At 37.7% G+C, this 27,548-nt stretch overlaps 1 protein-coding gene across 1 annotated transcript in view; it reads left to right on the forward strand.

The window, feature by feature from the left end:
• Ca-alpha1T (Ca[2+]-channel protein alpha[[1]] subunit T) overlaps positions 1–27,548 on the forward strand; it is a 614,336-nt gene that overhangs the window by 509,575 nt on the left and 77,213 nt on the right. Inside the window, exons 23-27 of the mRNA XM_068228299.1 lie at positions 1,280–1,282; positions 3,177–3,354; positions 7,517–7,724; positions 12,724–12,946; positions 20,135–20,327. Of these exons, the coding sequence (XP_068084400.1) occupies positions 1,280–1,282; positions 3,177–3,354; positions 7,517–7,724; positions 12,724–12,946; positions 20,135–20,327 (805 nt within the window). The remainder of the gene's footprint in view (positions 1–1,279; positions 1,283–3,176; positions 3,355–7,516; positions 7,725–12,723; positions 12,947–20,134; positions 20,328–27,548) is intronic.

Here is a 27,548-nt window from a genome sequence, read left to right on the forward strand (position 1 = left end):
TTTTTACACCATGGATTGGGCTTGCACACTGAGATAACCACTAATATGAACCAGCATGTTTATTTAAACGTTTTGGATAATCAGGTGTTGCATTTCAGTCAACATCTGCAAGATGAGTATACTATTAATATCCCAAATTTTAAGATAACAGCAAAGTTCATCCGGCTTGCATATGTGACTGGTTTTATGAATACTCCCCCACCCTATTACATCTTGACTGGCCTGCAAAATCACCAGATTTGAACCCCATTGACAATGTATGGGATATGTTGGAACAGCCAGTAAAATGCTGACATTAGCATCCCCATAATTTGGTCGAATAACATGATCGAATCCCCAGCGAGTGGCTTAACCTGGATGCGACATACCTGTACAACCTTGTGGACTCACTTCCTAACCAAATCCAGGTGGTTATCAAGTCCAGAGGCGGAGTTACACAATATTAAATTATGCTTGTAATGATTTCTCCAGGGATGACTAATTTTTTGTCCAGTGAGCTTATTTACAACAATTGACTGTCATAATGTAAACTGAAATAAATTTAAACTAGTCTAATTTGTTCACATGTAAATTTCAGAGGAGGCTCTTTTGATTAAATTCTGCAAATGTGTCATGGGAAGTCTATAACTAATGCAAGTGTGCAATCATTCAAAGCATAATAAAACCAAAAGTGTAGGGATTAAACTACTGAATTTACTAGAAAATTTACAAATGTAAACAAGAGCATACACACTATAAAAGTGCATTCATCCACACATCAACCATTTAAAAAAATATAAGATTGACCCATTGAGGCAGATGACCAGAAGGACCTGGAGATAAATAAAGATTCTATCACAAAAGTAGAAGATTTTAAATAAATGAGTTCAATAGTGAACAAAGATGGTGATTTAGAGAATGAAGTGAGATAGAGAATCCAAGCCAGATAGCAGCGCTGGAGGGATATGGTGGGAGTCATATGTGAAAGGAGAGTAACATAGTGGTAAAGTCTAAAGACAGTAGTAAGACCAGTGTAACTTGAAGCAGTACCCCTGACGAAAGCACACATAAGCCGAATGGAAATAACAGAGAAGAGAATGCTTCAGTGCTCAGTGACCAGAAATGACAGGCTGAGGAATGACTACATGGAGAGGACAGTGAAGGTTATCAGTATAGGAGTGAAGATACAGGAGGCAAGGCAGGTGGTTTGGACGTGTAATTAGAAAGGAGTAGGAATATGGGAGAATGGTCATACAGATGGATATTCAGGCGAGAGGAAGCAAAGAAAAGGTGGATGAAGTGGGTCAAGGAAGACCTGATGAAGAAGAAACTAGATGCTGAAGATGCCCACAACAGGCAACAGTGAAGAAGACTCATTAAGAACAGCAACTCTACATAGAGTGGAAAAAGCTGCAAAAGTATAAGAAGAGGATAAGATTGACCCCATTGTATGGTATTAGAAATCTTCTGGTTATATCTCGTTCGGTATGGTAGCTTCTCTCTTGCAGAAAGTAGGAAAGAATGCACCTCAGATGTAGAATTCCCCCTTAATAGTCTTTGATCAGCCACTTGCCAAAGTTATGTTTCGGGGAATCTGCTCCATAACTTCAGTTTGGCTAAATAAATGCAGTACCTCATTCATACAAATTATAGTATTTCAATCTGTCCAAAACACAAACTGTGACACTATAACATACCTGTAATCAGATATTATAAGTTGTATTAAATGAGTTGACATGAAAAAGGTGTGGCTTTCTTCTTAACAAAGTACAGTATACTCTTGAGTATCCGGGTGCAGATTATCCGGTTTGCGGATTAACAGTGCTCATTCACATCCAAATGAAAGTGTGTTAACTTCAGACAATGCAGTCATTGTTGCCAAATTTCTTCCTCCGGATGTGACGGCACTGATACAGCCTATGGATCAGGGCGTAATTGCATCTGTGAAGCAACACTATAGATCTGAACCCCTGAAAAATTTGATGGAAGAAAATGTTGTTACTTTGTCAAATTTCTGGAAACAATATTCTTTATTGGATGCAGTACTTGGAATTGTAACAGCCTGGGGAAAAGTAAAACCATGCACCTTATCACGATCATGGAGGAAAATTCTACCACACATAGAAGAACAAGATATCCACGAAAACAGTTCTCAAGAAATTCTTGTTAATGCTAATAAATCTGAAGGGATCGAAGAAATTGACTAGGATAACTTAACTGAATGGTTTTTGAGTGACTCATGTGAACAAGGCTTTCAACAGTGAAGTGATGAAGACATTGTTAATGTCTGTGATGGATGTGGTAGTGATGTTGATAGCTTAAGTGAGGTTGAAGTAAAAGAAGATGATCAAAGTGTTTCTCACTCTGTGGCTCTACAGTGTATAGATACCCTGTTGGATTATATGGGACAAAGGGGTTTTGAATATGGTGACATTTTTACCATACGCAAAATACATCTTGAAGTAAGGAAGCAGATGAACAACCAAGAGCAGAGAACCATTACAGACTTTTTCAGAGCAGAATAATGTGGGTGAGTTATTTTTATAAATATATTATATCCTACTTTATATGGTTCTGTATTTTAAAAAATTATAGAAGGCATTTTTCTTGCAATAAACACATGCTTTAAGATTATCCGTGTTTTCCGACTATCTGTGCAATTCATCCTGGTCATTAGGCCGGATAATCGAGAGAATACTGTACCTCATAGTTGTGCTGATAAATACTGGATCATTCCAGCCTTCAGAAATCTAACCCTGTTATTCAGTTTCTTTTGCTGGAACATTAATCATAATGCAGAATTATGTTCAACCCAATGCAGCTCAGCTAACTTAACTCAATGTCGTGCTTCATCTACTCCCCCAAATCTGACAGATGAAGGCATCACACAAATATGGTCCAACTTCAAAGTCAATGGCCTGAATTATGAATCAAATGAAAGGTTGTGTCTTTGACTTGGTGTTACACTATCTAGAAATTGAAATAAAGTCATCAAGAATTTGATCATTGAAAATTTCTCTTATATTGTCCATCAACTGCAAAGTCAAACTAGGTGTTTATAATTGAATTATGGTTTTGTATGTGATTAATTGATTGGTACTTTATTTTAGTTTCAATGATAACTATTGTAGTGATGGAATTCAACTTAGTTTATAGGCAGTTGATACTACTTTGCTAGCATTATCCCACTGTTTCAGCCACTGTGGTGATCATTCACATTGTAATGGCGGACTTGTGGGCACCATCAGGAATGACACACAGGGGACTCCAAACAACCATAGGCGGTATACATGTAACAACCGTGGTCTGAGTCCTCAGAACTCCATCAGGAGTCACGATGCTTCCCCATCTATGGCCTATTGCCCCCTTCCTCAGGTAATAGTTAAGTACATGCTGATGAAAGGAAGACTTTTAATTAACAAAAATCACCATTTCTACATGTATTTTTATATCTCTACTATCTTATCAAATAATATTTGTGTCATTTTGAGTACAGTATTTTATAATAATGATAATACAATCAGGTTGAAAAACATGACTGCTTGTGAATTTGTGTACCGCTTTTATTAGCAGTAGTTACACGATTTTTGTTCACTATTAAAAAGTGTAACCATATCTCTATTATAGTTATCAAGTTCATGGTTAATTTCCAGTGTTGCATGTATGTAGTTACACTGGGTGGGAAAATTAAAACTGGTCCGGAAAATATTTACAATAGTACTGATGTGGGATTGACCCTTTTTAATGAACATCACAGAAAATGCTAGAAATAGCCTCATCTGAAGAAATGAAAAACCAAGGGTCCAAAAGTCCTGACTCCACTTTACTCAGAAACCATCGGCAGAACTCAACACACAAAGGATCATCTGGACACTTTAATGCACGCAAAACAGTAAAAATGTAGATGCAGGTCCTTTTTGATAATATTTCAACACAATGATATTTATTTATTTATTTATTTAACATATGGAAATATTAAGTATAAATATTTACTGTACACTGACAACAGATAAGAAGGGCTTATAGTCTCAGATATAATATGATGATCTATTCTAAGGTTGTAAGTGTTGCCAGCTGAAAATCAGACAGGTCTTCCCGATATGCCCTTGTTTTGCCCTGGATACAGAGGACGTCACACTTGAATGTTGAGCCCACATCAGCCATTACTGCAGCTTTGCTTGATGAGAAACCTTCAATATTCAGTGACTTCACTATGAGAGCTGATTCGTTTTGCCCTCAAAGGGACAGATTTTAAGAAAAGCTACTCGTTTCAAAAGTATTATAGAGACTTGACAATCAAGAAAGTTAGCCGCTCTGCTAAAGAATGTTGCACAGAATATGCCATGTAGAGGTCTTTCTCACATACCAAATCGCTTGTATTTGTTTTTGTTGATTTCATGAAGGCCTATGACTCAGTCGACCAATTCAGTCTTTTTGATATTCTCAAAGAGATGGGCATGAACAACAAGACTCATTCAGTCATCAAACAAATTCTGACTAACACCTATTCACAAGTGAAAAGTACAGGGGAGATCTCTAGACTCTTTGAGATAAATAATAATGGCGTGTGGCCTCCGGAGAGACCTGTGACCAAAGGCCAGCATGCTAACCATTTAGCAATTGAGCCGGACATTCTTGGAGATTAACACATTGAGATCTTGCTCAATTTCATACATTTTAATCCTCTGGACTGGCTATTTTTCATTAATTTTGTATTTTAAAATTAAATACTAGTTTTCAACTTAGGTAATTTTTTATTTCACTGTATTTGAGTTCAGACTTTCTACTTCATATCTGTAAAAACTGTAATACAATTGATAGATCCTTACCATGGAAAAAGTGGATTGAATTTAGTAGGGGTTTTTATTAGTTCAATATATACCCTTAACTAATAAAATATGCTGATATTGAGTTTATTTGGTTTTTAGGCCATTCATAATTGTTTATACAAGAGATATATCTATGTAATAATGAGTCTGTTTGGTCTGTTCAGTTGGTATAAATCACTGTCATTCACTCTACTTTGGCATACAGCCACCATTATGCACACACTGCTGTCGAGTTGACACAGCTCTGACATGATTTGAAAGGAAGAAGAGCTGTAGTTTCCTGCCATCTATATTTTTTTAAGAACTGTATGAATAAAATCTTATAATATAGTGCTGATCAATGGACATAGTATGTTTGTTTCATAGTAACAACAATGAAAACCAGAGAACATGCGCCGTGCAGACTTTGTTCTTCACAATAAATGACACAGCCCATATGGCCTACAGTCTTCGACCTCAATGTGTTAAGATCGGTGTTCATCAAGGCAATGGGCTCTCACCCATTCTTTTCAACTGTGTTCTTGTAAAGGTCACCTGTGAATGGAGGAAGAGACTTCCCTATAACATTATTAGGCTGGGCACCAGATCCAAAGCAGTGAACATCAATTGCCTAGCTTTTGCAGATGACGTAGTCTAATGACAGATGATCTCAACATCTCCCACCTCCAGGTTAAAACATTACAGGAAGTAGCTGAAGCTGTAAGTCTCTAGATATCTTTTTTTTTTAAACTGAAGTAATGATGTCGAACCATCACTATACCACTGCATTTTTTGATACCAGATATGGAAAAATCAAATGCATTCATTTTAAGTATTTTGGGGAGATTAATTCCGTTAATGCACCAGCAAAGAACCTCAAATATCAGGCAATGCACAGAAACAGTTCTTCACTACCACAAACTCAATTATCAGTAGAGAAAATTCCCAAATCAAGTCTGTTGAAAGCCGACAACATGATCAGAAGCGCACTTAAAGAAATTCTACAACTTCCGAGTGACACACCGACAAGTATGATCTATTCGAGCCACAAATATAAAGGGTTAGCACTAATGCGCGCTACTTGGGAAGCGTACCTTCAACAGCTGAACATCAATCTTAAGCTAGAAGCTGTGAATGATTCGCACGTAAATGCTGTTCGAAATTTCACAGCAATAAAAACTCGCTGCCTATCTGAACTTCAACTCAATGAAGAGACATCAACGAAATCTGTTAGACAACTGCGCGATATACTTAGAACACGCGAATTTGAAGCTTGGTGTGCATATCCACAAAAAGGAAGAGGTGTTGAGTTATTTGCTCAAGTTCCTGCTGCTAATTCTTGGGTTACCAGAAGAGATGGTTTAACTTGTTCGGAATGGAGGGAGATGTTGAAGATGACTGCAATGGTTGCACCAGTACGTACTCTGCCGGGATGTTCTACCAGCACAGGCCACTGCAGACACTGCAATGAGTATGAAACCTTACCACATGTGCTGGGGAGTTGCCCTCAAGGAGAACTGCTTAGGATCAAACGCCATAACATCATCAGAAACCTGATTGCTAATGCTCTTCGTCTCAAAAATCTAGAAGTGTACAAAGAAGTCCACTGCCTCGCCAAAGGGGGCAGCACTCGCAGGATTGATATTATAGTGATTGACAGACGGAGGAACGAAGCAGAAATTATTGATCCTACGGTACGCTTTGAATCTTCAGCCTCTCAGCCGACTGACGTAGACAATGAGAAAAAGGATATCTATAATCCAACCATCCCTTTCTTTCTTGAGTCGTATAAGCTTAAAAAAATTACGGTGACTGGACTTTTCTTTGGTGCGAGGGGAACAATTCCCAAATCTTTCGTCACATGGCGACAAAAATATAAACTAGCGAGAAGCCTACAAGATGAGATAGTCGTCTCACTCATCAAATACTCCGTTTCGATTCTTCGTCACCATTTATATGGAGTTCATGCCATTTAACATGGTTAATTGTAACCTATCATTTTTTTAAAACATTAATCTTTTTATCTTCCCTCAAAATTGTTATTGTGTATTATTCTGTGTCTTATGGCAAATCTAGGGTGTCCTGGATCAGACTAAATAAATAAATAAATAAATAAATAAATAAATAAATAAATAAATAAATAAATAAATAAATAGATCCTTGGCCCATGTCAAAATCCTGAGGGCAAATATTACTTGAGGACAAATGCAGAGCTGTGTTCCTAACTTGGAAAGCTCTCACTTGTTATGAGTAAGCACCATCTTATGTTTTATGGTTGCCTGTCTCGAATGACTAACACCAGAATACCTCAAAGAATTCTTGATCTCCTCATGAACTGGAAATGTTCTTCTACATGGGCAACTGCAGTGAAGGAGGATGTGGCTGGTGTCTCTGAAACACTGGTACAAGAAAGGAGTAAGTTCAGGACCTGGTACATGAGTTAAAAGGATCTTCCAGGAAGCACGAGAAGACGACCTTTTGCAAAGTGGTCCCAAGAGCAAAGAACTGCATTCTCCATTACAGAAAGACATACAAGTGTTAGCCGTACTCCTAACAGGCCAAAACAATATGTTTAAAAAATATTTGTAATAATAATATGAGAATTATTTCAATATTTATTTCCTAATCATTGATAGATTTTATAGCATGGAAAAAATTAATAAAATGAATCACATATTAGTCAATCCTCTGAAGCATGTTTTTGACTCATACATGTGCTATTTTCCTAGGTTGCATGGGTGGGTTCCCTCACTAGACAGAATTCTATCTCTAGTTCCTGCCGACCCAGGCCAGCCTTCCACAAACAGCTTACTCCGCAGAACTCTATATCCTCCTACGGTAGTAGTGTCTACAATGGAGGCAGGCGGTCGGCATCCGTCCAGTATGGCAGAAGTTCTGATGAGGAACCAAAACCCATCAACAACCTAGCAGCAAGAGGCAAGTATATCATCTACATTTGTGTAGCATTTCAAAATATTCTCCCATGAGACATCTAATATTAGATTTTACAAGCAAAGGAAATCATTTACTGGTAATCAGGTTATAATGGTGAGCCTATAAAAAGAAGGATAAAATAAACAGAAAGGTGAATAAGATGTATACAAGGGATAAGCACAATGACAGACAAATATATGTGGAAGGAGTTATAGAAACAAAGACCAAGGACAAACGTAAGTATACATAGATAAATTCCATATGTTCATATACTGCCATCTTAATGGGTGGATTCTCTCATCAAACAAATTTCTTCTCTGTGCCTGACAAGGTACTTCTTTCTTCTCAGTTCATCAAATTGGCAAGCATCTATATTCATTAAAAAGGACATTATATGAATGCATAATGGCCGGATATACATTGTGTCATTTTATTGTAGAACTCAAGTTGTTTTAAATGGCTTATCAAAGTTGTGCTGTTTGCCCTAAATAATTTTCTCTTAACTATAATTATTTTGAAATGTTTATTCTTTGAGGAATGTGTTGTGGTGGCATTGAGTAACTTGCTAGGATTCATGCATCTGGTGAAATTTCAAAACCTGTATCCTTCTCCTTAGCCTGAGAGAAAGTCAAGAGTACAACCCATCCATTTTATTTTATATTCATCTATTAATATTTTGGACACATACTGCTCACATAACACTTTACACCCCACAATTTCAGTCATAGCTTCATGAATTGCAGTCTTACACTCTTTGAGGATGATGTCAGGCTATTTTTATCATTGCGTGCCTTTTTGAATGAATGTGTTTGTTAACCCTTCATGGGTGGTGGTAATTCACGGCCATAGGTGGCAAAAAGATTAAAAAATAAAAAATGCATGCAAAATTTCCAAACATTTACTAAATCACTAAAAATATACCCAAATTAACCACATACCTTGTTTAAGAGCGGAAATCCAACTCTGAAGTAGTTTTATGACAAAATAAACATCGTCTCATCACTTTTTCACTGGAAGAATGTCACAAGGAACACTCTATCGTATGATCTGATAATGATTAATTTTAAGCACCCTTTTTTTCTCTGTACGTCTACCTGTTAGTCATATTTCCTGATTATGGGGTCGGGGATGATGTGAGATGAATATATGGATGAATATTCGTACGGCCAGATGCCCTTCCTGATGTCAACCTCAGTTGAGGAGCTAATGAATATGAAATGAATGGTGGTGAAGGAAACTGGGTAAGGACGTGGAAGGAATCGTCTGTGGCCAACGAATAGGAACTGTCCCGGGATTTGTCTGGACATGAAAATAGGGAATCATAGAAAATCATCCTCAGGATAGTGGATAGTGGAGATTGAATTTCTGTCTCCCAAATGTAGAGCTTGGCTCCATAGCCATAGCGTGGCTACTCCGCTCCCTACACATTAGTTCCATATTATGAAATATATGTACCAAAAGCTACTTTCAAATACTTTATGGTTTCATTTTGTGTTTTTGTTTGTTAAAAAGTGGGAAAATTAGTCAAGGAGTAGTCACAGCAGTTGAACCTACACTGCACAAATAACATCACAATCATCATCATCATCATTTTACAGTTCCAGTTCCCCGGGTACTGTTGGCAAGCCTCTTCCATTCTGTCTTATTGAGATACGTTCTGTTTTTAATGATGTCCTCCAGTTTCCTTCTCCAATCTGCAATGTCCATCTTTACGATGTCCATCCAGTGTTCTTGTTCTCCCCAGCATCCATTTTCTGGCCACATGTCTCTCCAAATTAACATATGCTGTCTTTGTAGGCTCCATCCTCATTACATGCCCAAACCACCTCAGTCAGGACATGCTCACCCGATCTAACAATTGTGTCTCAATCCCAGCTTCCTTCCTAACCACATCATTCCTTAACTTGTCCAGTTTGGTTTTTTGAATTGTGGACCTAAGGAACTTCATCTCAGATGCCTGCAAACTTGATGAATCTTTCTTAGTGAGGATGCAGATTTCGATACCATAGGTTAAGATTAGTATGAAGTACTGATTGAACACCACCAACTTTGATTTTGTTGGTGATTTTTTATTCTATTGCAGAATTCCAGGGAATTTTTAACTGACATGTTAGCTTGAAAGGAATAATGTGTTTTAAGAAAATTGTGAATAAATTGGGATATTTTGTACGTCGGACTACTTCTGAAGTTAATAACGGGCCTTATGGGGACCCCCCACCTCTGGGGTGCTAGTGGTGTCATACACCCAAGCAGTTTGTCTCCTGATACGAATAGTAAGTCACAATTGTACCAAGTTTGGTTAAAATCGCTCCAGTAGTCCCAAAAACTATGGACTTGACACTAACATCTGTCATTTTCAGTTTTATTTATGTTTCACACGCACCCACCTCCCTTACGGGTTCTAGGGGTATCTTGCCCCAAGGTTATTTTTCTTTTACAGACAGTTATTAATATTTGTACCAAATTTAGGTGGCAGCTATGCTGGAACATACCCACATACATCCATAAAGTTGGTCATTTTCTTTTTTCACTCTTTCTCACTCCTTCTCCCAAAGGGACTGGACCTGGACTTTAAAAAAGTCTGAAGTCTCACTGTTCATCTCAGCGACCCCAGAAACTATGGATTCATCATATTTTCAATTATTTTTTATCTCAACCCCTCTCACCTCCGCCCCTAAGGGTGCTAGGGGTATCTTACTCTTACGCAGTTCGTCTTCTTATCTTAAATTGTAAGTGTACCAAGTTTGGCTGAAATCACTCCACTGGTTTAGGAGGAGATGTGAAACACATGTACATACAATGACCTTTACTTATGTATATAGATATCATATACCCACTACTCAATGAGCAAGGGTATTTCCAAAATTGATGAAAGTGTATTTGAAACAGGCTGATGATTCACTGACTGTCAAAGAATAATGATGCTGTATTGTGTTTTTATAGGTCACTGAATGAAGATTATGAGTGCATATAATAAATATATATATGAATTTACACTCCTTCATTTTACATTATTTAGTATATAATGGGCCTATGTTATTTTGTTTGTTACATACTGTGTTTGTACATTTGCCTTGTATTAAAACTGAACATTGCTTTATGAATGTAATTAGGTATTATGATACATAGTGATAACGCAAATGCCAAAAACATAAGTCGGCATTTCACTTTACTGCTTTTAGGACTAAGTCCAGCTTTCTGTGTCTGAAATTCTGGTTATCTTAGAAAAATCTACAGGCATTATTACTCATCTGTGATTTCCTTTTTTATCAATAAAACATAAGGAATTTGTAGTAGTGTATTTCTTCACATACTCATAAGTCTAACCTGTCAGTGTGTATAAGGTGTCTAAGATACTAAAAGGAATACTCACTGAATATTCTTATTTTTTATCATGATATAATTTAAAAATGCATAAGTGAAAGATAATTTACAAAAATAAATACATTGTAAATTTGGAACAAATAATTGTGAAGTGGAATTGGGAAATGCTATAAGTGTCCAAAACAAAAACCGTGGGAAAGTAAAGAAAACAATATTACTTTCATATTAATATGTTTTATTACATTCTGACACTTTCCAAGGGTGTAATAAAACATATTAATATGAAAGTAATATTCTGACACTTTCCAAGGGTAGCTGCCTCTGTGGATCAGTTGGTAGAGTGTCGGCCTCCAGATCCCAAGATAGCGAGTTCAAACCCAGCAGAGGTAGTCGGATTTTTGAAGGGCAGAAAAAAGTCCATTAGACACTCCATGTCATACGATGTCGGCATGTAAAAGATCTCTGGTGACACATTTGGCGTTTACCCGACAAAATTCATTAAATCTCAGCCATCGACGCCCAAGAGAGTTTCGGTTTACTCGGTCTGCCATCTAATGGGCCTAGAGTAATACGGAACGTCAAAATTGACGAGCAGACAGCCAGATGGCGTCAAATTGAAATGCCTGCACATGGTAGCTGAGGCCATACGATGATTATTATTATTATTATTATTATTATTATTATTACTTTCCAAGGGTCATTTAGTTGAAAAAAGATAATGATATTGAATGTGTTGTACACTCTTGTTCATTTAGACAGAGAATTGCAACAAATTTACAGTTTTTAGGAATGATATGAGTGCCATGCGAAATGTCTTTAGAAAATGATAGAAGCATAAAAAGTAAGGAGCATGATATCGACAATAAACAATATTATTATGTTTGAGCATCATTTAAAAAAGAAGAACATACTATGCTATGCAATTGATGACAGAAAACAAATGATATATATTTGCAAAATAAGTATAACATTGTTTATTAATAACATTTTGTAATGATGGTTCTCAGCATTTTCTCACTTACAAAGTTTTTTATAAATGTTATGATACTTTTGGATCCATATATTCCAGGATTGCCAGAAGATATTTTTTCTTCTCTGCTGTGATTTTGCTGCCGGAATTGGAAGGGGTGAACTTCAAAGTGAAAATGTCTTGCATGTCCCTGAATGCAATGTTCTCTGTTAACAATTCTTTGTTTTGCTTTTGTCCACTATTTGCAGCTTGCATTTTGATAACCTTTCTGCAAGTAGAGAACTCGTTGGCATGCAAACGATTCCCCAAAGCACGCTGGCACTTTTATTACACCCAACAGAAAAGTTGTTCAACTTGTATAGGGCTCCATCTATCGGAGAGGGTTTGAACTACAAAGGGAGGTTCGTTCGACTTATATCTTTTTTCCATATTATTGATAAAGGCACACAGATCACTTTCCATGAAAAAATGCATTTTGCATTTTGTGGCTGTTATATCATTTGCCACTTCCACTTCACAGTTATATCATTATGATGTTTATAAATTTGCATTGTGATATGAACTGGAGATCTATGCATAAAGTGATTGTTTCAAGGAACTAATGTTTCCTTCTTCCCCTTACTTCTTTCTCATTGCAAGAAAGATACTGTTATTTTAATGTGTACTCATATCTGAACCCTTCCATTTTCATATTTTGCTCAACAACAGCAGCAGCAGAGTCTTCACCTCTCCCTCGAGTAAAGCAAGTTCCAGAGGAGCCTGAAACATCACAGGCAGGTTCACAGCAAGGTTCTGCAGATGCTACCTCACCAACACCAGGGGAAGAATCGCCCCCAGGTGTTCTCAAAAGAATATTTGCATTCTTTGAACCTACAGGTTGTCTCAAAGAAAGGGATGACTTCTCATTGTATATATTCCAGCCCCGAAACAGGTGAGGAGATAATTGTATAATTACATTGAATTAGATTGATTAGTCTAAAACTGACTGCCTCATTCAGTTTACAGAAACAGGAGTGCGAGTGAAGTCTGGTATATGAAAAGGAAATATCAGCAAAGTGTTACAATGGAAAGACATTTCGTGATTACTGGAGGAATACACATCGATTACATGTAACTTCCCTCTTTCTTGAATCATTCAATTACATTGTTTAGAAAAATTAATAATTCATTTTCATGTTCGAAAATGACTAAGTTATGGTTTCAGGTCATAAAATAATATTAGTCTCCTGAAGTTGACAAGTATATACACTGACTGACAGAGCAAATGCAACACCAAGAAGGAGTGGTTCGAAAGGGATGAAAGTTGGGGAAAAAACAGAGACGGCACGGACGAATAATTGATGTTTATTTCAAACCGATATGCAGGTTACACAATGCGCACGGCATCGACTCAGTAGGATGTAGGACCACCGCGAGCGGCGATGCACGCAGAAACACGTCGAGGTACAGAGTCAATAAGCGTGCGGATGGTGTCCTGAGGGATGGTTCTCCATTCTCTGTCAACCATTTGCCACAGCTGGTCGTCCGTACGAGGCTGGGGCAGAGTTTGCAAACGGCGTCCAATGAGATCCCACACGTGTTATAAAAGTAGTAAAGATCACGATATGAAGATAAAGTTGGAATTCAAGAGGACAAACTGGGGCAAATATTCATTTATAGGAAGGGGAGTTAGGGATTGGAATAACTTACCAAGGGAGATGTTCAATAAATTTCCAATTTCTTTGAAATCATTTCGGAAAAGGCTAGGAAAGCAACAGATAGGGAATCTGCCACCTGGGCGACTGCCCTAAATGCAGATCAGTATTGATTGATTGGTGTTCGATTGGTGAGAGATCCGGAGAGTACGCTGGCCACGGAAGCATCTGTACACCTCGTAGAGCCTGTTGGGAGATGCGAGCAGTGTGTGGGCAGGCATTATCCTGCTGAAACAGAGCATTGGGCAGCCCCTGAAGGTACGGGAGTGCCACCGGCTGCACGTAGCGGTGGGCATTTAACGTGCCTGGAATACGCACTAGAGGTGATGTGGAATCATATGCAATAGCGCCCCAAACCATGATGCCGCGTTGTCTAGCGGTAGGGCGCTCCACAGTTACTGCCGGATTTGACCTTTCTCCACGCCGACGCCACACTCGTCTGCGGTGACTATCACTGACAGAACAGAAGCGTGACTCATCGGAGAACACGACGTTCCGCCATTCCCTCATCCAAGTCGCTCTAGCCCGGCACCATGCCAGGCGTGCACGTCTATGCTGTGGAGTCAATGGTAGTCTTCTGAGCGGACGTCGGGAGTGCAGGCCTCCTTCAACCAATCGACGGGAAATTGTTCTGGTCGATATTGGAACAGCCAGGGTGTCTTGCACATGCTGAAGAATGGCGGTTGACGTGGCGTGCGGGGCTGCCACCGCTTGGCGGCGGATGCGCCGATCCTCGCGTGCTAACGTCACTCGGGCTGTGCCTGGACCCCTCGCACGTGCCGCATGTCCCTGCGCCAACCATCTTCGCCACAGGCGCTGCACAGTGGACACATCCCTATGGGTATCGGCTGCGATTTGACGAAGCGACCAACCTGCCCTTCTCAGCCCGATCATCAACATTGAGTTGCAAGGACATTCTAAGAATTTACTTTTGGCAATATATATAAAGCAAGTTAACCATTTTTTTCCACAAGCCTTCAAGCACAAACATGAATGGGACTAGAAGAATAATGAAATGAAGACCATCAAACTTGAACTATTTGGTTTAAAATGCTATCTTTAAATGAAGTTTTTTTTTTTTTTGTTTTTTTTTTAATTTATCTCTGTTGATAAGCACAGAATATAGCAGCCCACTTGGTGGCCATGGTCATTAATTCATCAAGTCTATATGGTCTGACACAGTGGTTAGCCAGTTCCAGTTCCAGATTTTAACTCCTCGACCGGAAGCTGACATATGTTTTTATCAGTATTTTAGTTAAGAATAAGTTTTAATTATACTTTAATAATATTTCAAGCAGTTAGTTGATGAAAAGTTAATCAGTACTTTTTCAAATACGCTTCTGAACAGAAGAAAAAAAAGACTTAAAAGAAGTTTTTATCTTCTTATTGGAAGAAGGGAATTTTTTAGTAATATTTTAGTTAAGGACAAGTTATTAATCACTTTTAAGTATTTTCCCCACCACCAACCTCCCCCAATAGGCAAAAAAGTTTTAAGTTTCCCATGAGAAGTTATCAAGGCTAATATGAGAATATATATTGTTCATACTTTAACCTTATTTACACCAGAACCGGGCGGGTTGGCCGTCCGGTTAGGAGCGCGCAGCTGTGAGCTTGCATCAGGGAGATAGTGGGTTCGAACCTCACTGTTGGCAACACTGAAAATAGTTTTCCGAGGTTTCCCATTTTCACACCAGGCAAAAGCTGGGGCCATACCTTAATTAAGGCCACGGCCAATTCCTTCCCATTCCCAGGCCTTTCCTGTCCCATCATCGCCATAAGACCTACCAATGTCGGTGCGACGTAAAGCAACTAGCAAAAAAAAACATTTACACCTAAGCATACGTGAATGTAGCTGATGTTGACTGCAAAGCAGTTGAAACATGTACTATTAATGATTTTATAAAATTGCCAAAGGCAAATAAAGGTATTGATTAGGTGGCTAAATATTTCTTTAATTGTTAGAAAGTTTCAACAGCTGAAATTGGTACTAGTAATTGATTGTTATGTCTTCTTTACAAGAAAAATATAATAAACCTTTCAGGACCACGACTTTTGAACGTTTTTTTAAAAATCACCGTTTCTATCAGTGAAGTTATTGCATGGTTGTCAGGGTGTTTAGGGGTTGTAGTAAGGATGTAAAGGAGAGTGCATATAAGTCTCTGGTAAGACCCCAACTAGAGTATGGTTCCAGTGTATGGGACCCTCACCAGGATTACCTGATTCAAGAACTGGAAAAAATCCAAAGAAAAGCAGCTCGATTGTTCTGGGTTATTTCCGACAAAAGAGTAGCGTTACAAAAATGTTGCAATGTTTGGGTTAGGAAGAATTGAGAGAAAGAAGAAGAGCTGCTCGACTAAGTGGTATGTTCCGAGCTGTCAGCGGAGAGATGGCGTGGAATGACACTAGTAGACCAATAAGTTTGAATGGCGTTTATAAAAGTAGGAAAGATCACAATATGAAGATAAGGTTGGAATTCAAGAGGACAAACTGGGGCAAATATTCATTTATAGGAAGGGGAGTTAGGGATTGGAATAACTTACCAAGGAGATGTTCAATAAATTTCCAATTTCTTTGAAATCATTTAGGGAAAGGCTAGGAAAGCAACAGATAGGGAATCTGCCACCTGGGCGACTGCCCTAAATGCAGATCAATATTGATTGATTGATTGATTGATTGATTGATTGATTGATTGATTGATTGATTGATTGATTGATTGATTGATTGATTGATTGATTGATTGTCTCATTCGCCATGATGCCGTATGTACACAGCTATATCCATCAGCATGAGGTTGATTTACATACATCGTGACTTCTGTTACTATCCACAGATACTGTGTATGGAGAAAACGGGAATGTTCGAAAGTTAAACTGGTACCAGATATGGGCTCCAAGAATAATGAAATGAAGACCATCAAACTTGAACTATTTAGTTTAAAATGCTATCTTTAAATGAAGTACTTTTTTCTTTTATCTCTGTTGATAAGCACAGAATACAGCAGCCCACTTGGTGGCCATGATTGTCAATGCATCAAGTCTGACACAGTGGTTAGCCAGTTCCAGTTCCATTCGTTGAAAATATTTTTACCATCAAAATGTTGGCCGGCACAGTAGGCGAGGTGGTGGTATTTAATTTCTAATCACTAGGATGTGTGCCAAAAGTCTGGATTAAATTCTATACCTCTCTGCAGAGCTCATATGGAGAGAGGGCATATGATGCTGTTGATGATGATTTGGTTTGGACAGTTGTATGTAGCTTTCTGAAGAGTACGCAAAACCATATACATCAAAGTACAACTGCACTTAATATGGTTTGTAAGGAAATACAGCACAGTATTATAATACCTGTTTTGGTTCCATTCAAATGCTGCATAAAACCTGGAAAGTGTAACTTTTATTTATAAGATATATTAATGGTCCATTTAGAATTTCCAGTTACTTTACATATAGTAATTCTGACTGTCAATGACAGGCTTATGTACTAGTTTAAAATAAATCTCCATTAAAAAAAAAAAAATGTTGCATTTGTCATGCTGAATAGTGTATAACTATTAGACAACAGGATGATTCTGACAGACTTCTTTGCAATTCACTCATGATCTCTTCTGTCTATAATCACAGTCATTTTAGTTTCAGCCGCCTGAAGTTACCTTATACATCCAATCACATGAAATTCTAAATTAGTTTTCCATGATTTATCATGTTAAAGGTCTGCTTTTGGCACAATTATTATCACTCAGGTCACCAGTTCATTGTCTGCACTATTGCCACACAGGAAGATAGTCTGCTGTACTTTCACACTTCTCCTTAATAACATATTACCTCCCTTTCACCCTTTCCATCTCCCATGAATAAACTTTTTTGTATCTGTCCACATAAAAAAAACCTTTAAAAAGTAATCACTGTGATATATAGTAAGAAGTTTATCAATTGCTAAACTATAAATTGGAAAATGCAAATTTTAAACGTTTGTGTATTGTAGGTTCTTTCTGAAACGTATGAGGGCAAGTCAATTAGTATCTGCAATTTTGCTCTAATTGTCTTTAAGTTGGCTCTATGGAATTGTGTGCTCACCAGCCACTAGATGGCACTGTTGTCTACATCTGTGGTAGGTTTCAGCATTATCAGATTAGTATAGCTTGCGTTGTTGCAGCGTTAAGATGGCCATGCCACTCTCTGTTTGCTCCAAGAAAGAACAGTGTTCCATAATCCATTTTTTGTGGTCTGAAGGAGTACCAGGAGTAGAAATTCATAGAAGACTTTCAGCACAATATGGGGACAATGTTTTTCCACAGCGAAATGTTTACCAGTGCATTGACCAGTTCAAAAGGGGTGACACGAATGTGAAGGATGAGGAAAGATCGGGGCATCCATCTGCGGCTGTAACTGATACCAATATTGAACAAGTGTGTGATATGATCCTGAATAACAGACAAGTGACTGTCAATTATGTGACAAACCATATGCACATTAGCCATGGTTCTCAGACCACAAAAAAAAAGGATAACGGAACACTGTTCTTCCATCATGCAAACAGAAAGTGGCGCGGCCACCTTTAAGTCACAACACTACAAGCTGTACTCATCTGATAATGCTAAAACCTACCACAGACATAGACAACGCTGCCATCAAATGGCTGGTGAGCTCACAATGCCATAGAGCCAGCCTAAAGACAATTAGAGCAAAATTGCAGATACTTACCGACTTTCCTACGTTGTTTATTATGTTAATTGAATATTCAGTCATTATGTTGCAGGTTTTTAAATGAAATCAAAAATTGTCTAAAATGTCTTGGAATCATTTTGAATGTTGTAATGACAATATTTGTTTTACGTTGCACCGTCACAGATAGGTCTTATTGCAATGATGGTAAAGGAAAGGGCTAGGAGTGGGAAGGAAGCGACCGTGGCCTTAATTGAGGTACAACCCCGGCATTTGCCTGGAGTGAAAATGGTAAACCATGGAAAATCATCTTCAGGACTGTGGACAGTGGGGTCTGAATCCACTATCTCCCGAATGCAAGCTCACAGCTAGCTATGTGAGCCAAACTATGCAGCCAATTGTTTCGATGTAATGATAAGTATCAATGTAGTTTGACAAATCGTACCTGCTGAGGAGTTCCCTCCTGTAAACCGCTGGGTTTCTAGCATGGACTGGGGAGACACGCTGAAAATAGCATGTAACGTTGCACCTGTGAGAGCTGAACCAGGAAGGTGCCTTGATGGTAATCTAATGTAGCAAAAACTTTTCAATCTGTCAAACACACCACAATTTCAATATAAATTATAACGCTATAAACATACCTGAAAAAATAATTTAAACCAATCAAATTTAAATTTTTAATTGGATGCTTGTTAGAAAACATCTTGAAGCTTGTATCTTATGCAAGTCCCAGAAAAATTGACATGTGCGGTACAGGTGTCCCACAAATTTTCCAAGATAAAATTGAATACAATTTTAAATTATCCAAAATTTACTTGAACTAGATCAAATATATAAACTCTCACAGTATATGTCACACAATCATTATGATACAGTTTTTTAAATGGAATCAAAAATTGTCTAAAATATCTTGGAATCATTTTGAATTTGTAATATTTTTTATGTCACCCTGACATAGATAGGTATGTTTATAGTGTTATAATTTATTTTGAAATTGGAGTGTGTTTGACAGACTGAAAAGTTTTTGCTAGATTTAACTGAGTCGACACTGAAATGTATGGCTTCATTCTTAACAAATTGGTGATAATCGCTGCAGAAGATGCAGTGAGACTGAAACTTTATTTGATGTCTTGGGTTCTTGCCCCTTCGGTAAAGCTCTTCAAAACATCAGACATAACAACATCACATTGTCCATTGCACAGTCCCTCTGTGAGAAAGAATTTCAAGTGCATGTCTTCAGAGTAAATGGCAGCAAGAGTAGGACAAACATGATCACCATTAAAGAGGCAAACTGCATATATACCGTATATATATATTTATATATATTAGACCCCACAGAAAGATTTGAAACATACCCTGACCAACCAGATAAAGTAGACAGAGAAAAAAAGTCCTTCTAGCTGCCTACAGTGCTGTATTGTATGAATAAATATGAGCTGAACTACCTAGAAGTGAGGAGTCTCATGATAGGCACAAGAGGGACAATTGCTAAGAAGATGGTAGAGCTGATGAAGACCTTCGAGATCAGTACCAAGGAGTTCATTGACTGGGGGCTAAAAGTGCTCAGGGATTCTATTCTGATCCTCAGACATCAATTGTATTCACTGAACTGTGACTACGGACTTTTAATTACTTTTTCTTTACTTGTTATCTAACAAAATTCTTTGTCTCAGGCAGCCTTCAAATGGAGGAAGGTTTTGAATATAAAATACTTTCTTCTGTAATTACAGTTTCCAACAATAACTGAACCATTGTTATTTCTAGGTTTCGTATGTTCTGTGTTTGGATTGTGGAACAGAGGTGGTTTGATAATGCAGTGCTTTTATTCATTGGCCTCAACTGCATCACACTCGCAATGGAACGCCCGAATATTCCACCCGACAGTGTGGAAAGAATGTTCCTGGCGACAGCAAACTATGTTTTTACTGGAGTATTTGCTGTTGAGATGCTTGTTAAGGTAAGAATCTGTACTATTCATCACAGCAGCTGAAAAATTATTTTAGTTGCTGTGGGGAGAGAGACATATACAGTATATACATATATATATATATATATATCATTTAACTTGAAAAGTTCTGTAGTTACAAGTAATGAACTTCATTCCGGTTCCGTCCACATGGACTTTATACAATTAAGTTACTTTAGAATTTTATCTTAGAAGTTCTGTAGATTCATGTGTGAATTTTATGTCATAAAATATGTTGCTTCATTTTTCCTATCGAGTAACATAACAGGAATGATTAAATATCTATGAACCATGAAGATATTGTACCTGAATAAGTAGCAACTGCCAAAGGCCCACAGACATATGAGGCGTCTAGGATCAAAACTGGCCAAGTCATTGAAGGAATATTTTTCAATATGGATGGAAAACCTGTAGAGACAAAGCAGTGATAGTCACAAAAGATTACAGTCAATAAGTTCATGGATTGGTACTTAGCCTGCAGTCAGCTGCGCAACACAGTATACATTTACACAGCTCCACATCGTCCCTCAAAGTAGTTGCTGGTTGCCAATACTAGCTATACAAATCTGTCAATATTAGTACAGCTATTGGAAACACAGCTGAAATATATTGACAGGAATATCCTGTAAAGCTGCTCCCTTGTGGCGACAATGATCTCAGCAGAATGAAATCTATGCCAAGCAGGGAAAGAGAAACTAATTGTATGGTGTGACATCAAGTGGGTATAGGGGGTATGGCAAAATGGTGACCTTTTACTTTGCTAGTTACTCTTGGACAAGCACAAAGCAATGTTCAGGAACATTATCATATAGCAATAGCCAGTTCTTCCTATGCCACAGCTCAAGACATTTCCGACAAACTGAATTGCATAGATGGCGGTTGGTACTGCCCCCATCATGCCGGGCTCAGCTCGCCGGAGAGCGAGGGTCTCAGTGGTGGACCGTTCGCTATCGGCTGTGCAGAAATTTTTAAAGGCAGGGATAGATGAAGGACTAGCGACAAATGAAAGGAGACTAAAATAGGTTTACACATTTATTAAAACTGACACTCTTTTAAATAAAACAATTAAATTCACAAAATCTGGGTTTGATTCTTGAAAATATCTTCTCCTCGTGCTATCATTTATGAGGGATCTTGCTCAAATTAAAGTTCAACGACTGTTCGTTTCTGTAATAATAAATATAGGAATCATTAATTTACTGTAAAAACTGATTGAAAAACAAATTAATATCTGATATCATTCTCCTATAATGTTAATCAAATCGTTTAAATTAAAATATTCCATCTGGATTTCGCTTATTTTTACAAGAAAATGATTATTTTCTCTTCCTTATTTAAATTATTGAAAATTATTTAATTCATCAATTTATGGTTAGCAAGTCTTCCTTAGACTTTCCCTTCAACAATTACTTCATTTTTATAATTATTAATTGAATAAACGTCTTGTAATAAATTTTTACTTGAACTTATATTAACCTAAATTTTACTCAATTTTATGCAGAAAGTGACTGTACAATAACTAATAATTAAATCTCGTGACATCAGTCCACGGACGTTGCCTTCTCTTATTCACTTTAACTTAGTGAATTAGGCCCTAGTCTACCTTAACTTACAATAAATTCTTCTAAAGATTCAAATTTGATCCAATTACGGACACGCGAAATAATACAAATCGGACAAAAATTTGACGCACATAGTGGAGAATATCGTCACAAAATCATACAAGAAATATTCATAAAACACAGAATAGGATCAAATCACACATCACACATTCACACATGGGTACACGGCATTATTATAATACTATTTACACGAACACTAACCCATTATTATTAAATTCAGGATTTACTGCAAATTAGGGAAACCATTCTCTAGATGACACTATCACGCACATCCCAGGTATCAATTTAGAATGTGATGGAATTAAGGTTATCACTTATACGTAGAAATTAACTATACAACGATGTTCAAGGAATATTTTAAACAGAAATCATCCCAATTAATCAAGTAGAATAACTCCAACACAGGTCAAAATATTAGAATACGCGCTTACGGTACATGAGTTGCGGCATTTATTTTTATTCACCTATAATGTCGTGGCTCTCGATTACTCTGCACTGAAGCTCGAAGAAATCATGTCCAGTGACACATCTCTTCCCAAAATTGACTCTAATGGATGCATAAATTATTACTCAAAATATAATGTCCATCTGCAAGTCATACTCAAATTAATAGCGCAGAAAACATACATCTAATTCGTCGTTACTCCGTCCGGAGAATTGCCATGTCCCAGGCTTACTTTACATAAAGTGAGCACACGATAATACTTTCCAAGAATAACTAACATTAAACCCATGACCTTATTAAATCATTTTAGCCCGTAATTAGGTTTAATTATTTTTACTCATTATTATTATTATTATATCCTGACCATGCATAATCTCACTCGCAAAGCTGTCGTATGAAGTTATTCGGATGACTCTAAACAAACTCGAACCCACAAACATGTCGTACAATCGTAGAATGAAATTCTACACTAAGAAAAACACTAGAACACTGTCCTAATTTGTCTCAATTAATTTTCAAATTATTTCAAAACCAATCAAAATTAACGCGGGATTCATTTATTTTTTATCTCTCCTGCCTTCTAAATTCTTAGGACAGTTGAGGTCTCTCTCGATGACATACACTCATTTCTAACTAATAGAACAAATACACACTCATTCCAGAGCACTAACTACCTCTCACCAAAGAAAGAAGAATGAAAAGTCTAACTACTGCAAAACTAACAGAAATCTAAATGAATAAGGTAAGGCTACGTTTACAAACATTTTACAAAGATAGAAAGAAATTGAATTCTTAAAGAATACTCATGTGGCTGGTGTGAACTGGATTCTGGCTGATGACCTAGCACGTGGTCACATCACCTTCCATCGAACAAAGTCTCGCCCATGTCCAACGCCTTACATGCTTTGTGACTCATGGAGAAGCTGAAGATACACAGGAACTTGTAGTATTCTTCGCGGAACTGGATAACCATCTTGCAGTGAACTCGAACCAAGGATCTTCCTTCTTCCAAGTTCTCGTAGAAAGCTGAAACTAACAAAAGTCTTAGCAATAGCCCAGGATACACACACGATGCTTTATAATTTGGATGTAGACACTTATCTTAGGACAACCCTAAATAAAATCGTAGCTAATTTTTCCGAGTGTCTGAATTGCTGTTTATACAGTCCTCGATGTAAAGTCTTCCAGTGAAGCAAACGACGTCCAGTCTCTTCCGTAGCTGCAGTCAGAGTAATGCTCAAATTTAGCGTCCAGAAGTACAAAAGCCTCTATAAAATTTTCCTCTGGAATTACCATTAATTTCCTATCTAAAGACGTAGGTGTGTCCCTTAATTACATCTAATTGGTGGATTTGTTGCATTCCTGTGAAGATTGTCATTTTTATTGGCTGCTCCAGTTTCACATCACTTGACTTTCCATTCATTGATCGATTGAGATCAGGCTGCTCGCCGGGTCACGTGGTACGCACACATGTGTTTGAAGGCCACATAACAGGAATTTCACCCTGCTTCCTCGTTCTCTTGGTAGGTCGGGAAAAACCGGTCCGCAAGTGGCTGGCTCGCACTAGCACGGAAATACAGAATCTCACCCTCTTGGCGATTAAATAATGTTCCAACACGCTGATGAAATAAATCATTTTTCTTTTACTAAATTATTACCACTTTTGAAGGGGACAGTACCAACGTTGCAATATCTTCAATCATAGGTTCAATTCGACTTGTTTGTGGCCGCCTAGTTTGATCAACATCCTTCAACAGCCAGTTCTCCCTGTGCCACAGTTCAAGATACTTTTAACAAACTAAATTGCATAGATGACAGTTGGTACCAACGTTGCAACATCTTCAGTCGTATGTTCAATTTGGCTTGTATGTGGCCGCCCAGTATGCTCACCATTCTTCATATACACTCTCTCTCTCTCCTGCATAAAGCAATGGAGCCATTTAGACAGAGCACTGCAGGTGACAGCATCATTGCCATACACTTGTTTCATCATCTGAAACATTTCTTTGGCAAATTGGCAGAGCTTGACATTTGCCCATTGCTCAAACTGTGTCATTTTTACATTCTGCCATTTGTAGTCAACTACCCTTCCCAACAGACTGTAGTTCTGCTTACACTATAAGTATGGAACTGTCTCTTGCAGCGACGAGCAAAGAACTGTTGTGAGATCATACCACAATGCAACCTATCCACTGATGTGCACCACAACGACAATGAGTGGCCTTTAAGAGAAATGAATTTCATTTTTGAATGGTCCGTATTGAACTGTGATTACAATTAAGTCAAAAATTAAAATATTTCCACCTTTTCAATACAAAATCAAGTAATGTGGGTTACATTACGGAATAAACATTTTTTTGGAACTAGTTTTGACCTATTTTTAAGGTCATCATCAGCTAAATCGCAAGTTGCACAATGTGTCTGATAGTTCATAGAAATTGTAAAAAAAAAAAAAAAAAAAAGTCGTGAAAACACACTGGTTTGACACTATAAATGTGAAAAAGTCAAAATTGTTGTAAAAGTTTTGGATAATGCATAAAATGCATAAATTAATGCACTTAGCTGTTGGAGGAAGAATTCAAGAAGAATAATTTGGGCATTGAAGATTCTTGAGGTTTGTATATATCACTCCTTATGAAGTTATGATAGTTGTGCTGGGATGTGTTGGATGTATTGCAGGTAAGGACTGATTGGTAATCAAAATTTCAGATTATGTTTAAAAAAGCATGCATCAATGGATACAGTTGTCATTGAAGGATAACTGCACATGCAGTGAACAATGTAAAAAGATGGTAATTAGAAGTCCTTCAAAGAGATTAAAGTCCTTAAAAAACTGAAAGTGAAAGTAGTGCTTAAGAGTTAAAAAATTAAAAATGGTGGAGAAGATTCGCAGTTTAATGCAGAAATACATGAAATGAATGAAGTTGTAAATAGTAATAAAAGCCAAAATAGTGAAATAGTAATGGAAAAAGAGGAAAAAAAAAAAATGTTTATAAAGAAAATATATAACATGTGACTCACCTTGTGTTGCTAAGTGTTGGATGCATTGAATAACTTATGTGACGGGAAGCAAGATAAAGGAAGAAAAAGAAAGAGAGGGGAAATTTTGGAAAGAAATGGGGAGTGGAAGGGGAAAAAAGGAGGAGAGGTTAATTTAAAAGGAATGGAAATGGGGGAAGAAAACGAATAGAAGAGGTAATAAAGAAAGAGAAAAAGAAAATAGTTTGGAGATAATTGGGGAAGGGAGGTGGAAAAAACAAGAGGAGCTAATTAAAGTGGGGCTGAGGGATGATGGAATAGAGAATAGGTGCCATAGCACTTTTTCACATTTATAGTGTCAAACTATTGTATTTTCATAACTTTTTTTACAATTTCTATGAACTATCAGACACACTGTGCAACTCGCAATTTGGTTGATGATGACCTTAAAAAATAAGTTGAAACTAGTTCCAATAAATGTTTATTCTGTAATGTAACCCACATTACTTCATTTTGTATTGAAAAGGTGAAAATATTTTACTCTTAATTTTTAACTTAATTGTAATGAGTGGCCAGTCCAGGAATTTAATGACTATATTAAAGTATATACATATATGCCATTGACTACAATAGAATTCTTTAGTGCTGGATTCCTCAAAGCATCACTGATTTCCATCAAAAGGATGGTCACTTTTATTCTCTATCAGGGAGAAATTACAGACACAGTTAGAGTTCTTATCCACAAGGAGATGGATTAAACCCTATGGATACAAGAGGCACGATACCCAAAAGTTACTCCTAACCTTAGGCTATACTAAAACTCTACAAATGGCTCTGATTGTATGTGTGTGTGTGGTGTTATTCTCAATCTATCACACCCAAGCTCAGCAAAATAGTCATTTCCCCATAAAACACTGTTGATCCCTTAGCTGATGATGATGATGATGATGATGATGATTCTGTTCATTATAATAATGTTACTGTTATCCATTTAATGTGCCCTTCATTATTTTAAGAGATGCCAGGATGTCAGAATTTGATTCTGCAGGATATATTTAATGTGTTGAAAGTCCACAATATGCAATTGTCACATTTAAACCCCCTTAAAATTCTGTGGATCTCAGCCAAGATCAAACTCACTACGGTACCTTGAACAGCTGAGGCTTCCACGGCTGGCATATGGTAGTCGTGATGTTCCACCGAAAATTCATTTCCAAGGGCTTTGCTGTTTTCGACTGCAATGAAGCTCTCAGTGGAATGGAGTGGTATCACAATTCCACCTCAATATATAGTGCAGGCTGCAGTACACTGCTCACCTATTGAGGTGGTCACTGATTGGTTGTTCTTATGGACAGTTATTGAAGCAATATGGAGCCCAGCATTGGCCAACCACCTTGGCAGAGATAGGCAACCGGTCAACCAGGCTTCAAGGTTTTAAGTACTGGAAATCAGGGTTTGTTAACCCATTCAGATTCCTTTGTAGGCTGAAGTTGTTGATGTGTTGTAGGATCCCTTTGTAGCCAGGTGTGATAAGACACTATACCTGACAGTTTTGGTGTTACTGTACTGTATGTCGTAGCCTATTAGCAGCGAGTGTTTGGCAACTGATCACTTTTCTGTTTGTCCCAGGCAGCTGTGTCAGTTGTACTCCTTCAGTCATAGGTGGTGATGCTGTGTTTCTTTGTTGTTATGTGCACTTGGCAACAGTTGTATGAGATCTTGTACACACCTGCTGCGGTGAGAGGATGGTGCTCGTCTTTAGCAGATTTTAGTAATTTCATGAGTCCCTGTAAAAGAAAATCATCATCATCATCATCAACAGCAGCAGCAGCAGCAGCAGTAGTTCCTTGATTTTCTTTGTTGGCCTATATATGATTTTTGCTCCATGGGACTCCAGTAGCCTCCCTATTCTGTCAGTTATTTTCCCAATCTACAGTAGAAAGACTTTAGTTGCCTATCTTTTCTTCTCCCTGGTTGTTGGACACCTGGCATTGAGTGCTTGCTGTATATCTTCACGGCTGCACCCTTTAGCGCATAGGGCCTTACTGAGGTGGCAAAGCTCCTCGCTTAAATGCTGTGGTTCATAAATTGTTCTCGCACAGTATTTGTCATGGGTGGTGGTGGTTGGATGTCTTCTGTAGATAGCGATCTATATGGGTCAGCTTG

This window comes from Anabrus simplex, chromosome 6 (assembly GCF_040414725.1).
Source record: "Anabrus simplex isolate iqAnaSimp1 chromosome 6, ASM4041472v1, whole genome shotgun sequence".
Classification (NCBI taxonomy): Eukaryota; Metazoa; Arthropoda; class Insecta; order Orthoptera; family Tettigoniidae; genus Anabrus; species Anabrus simplex.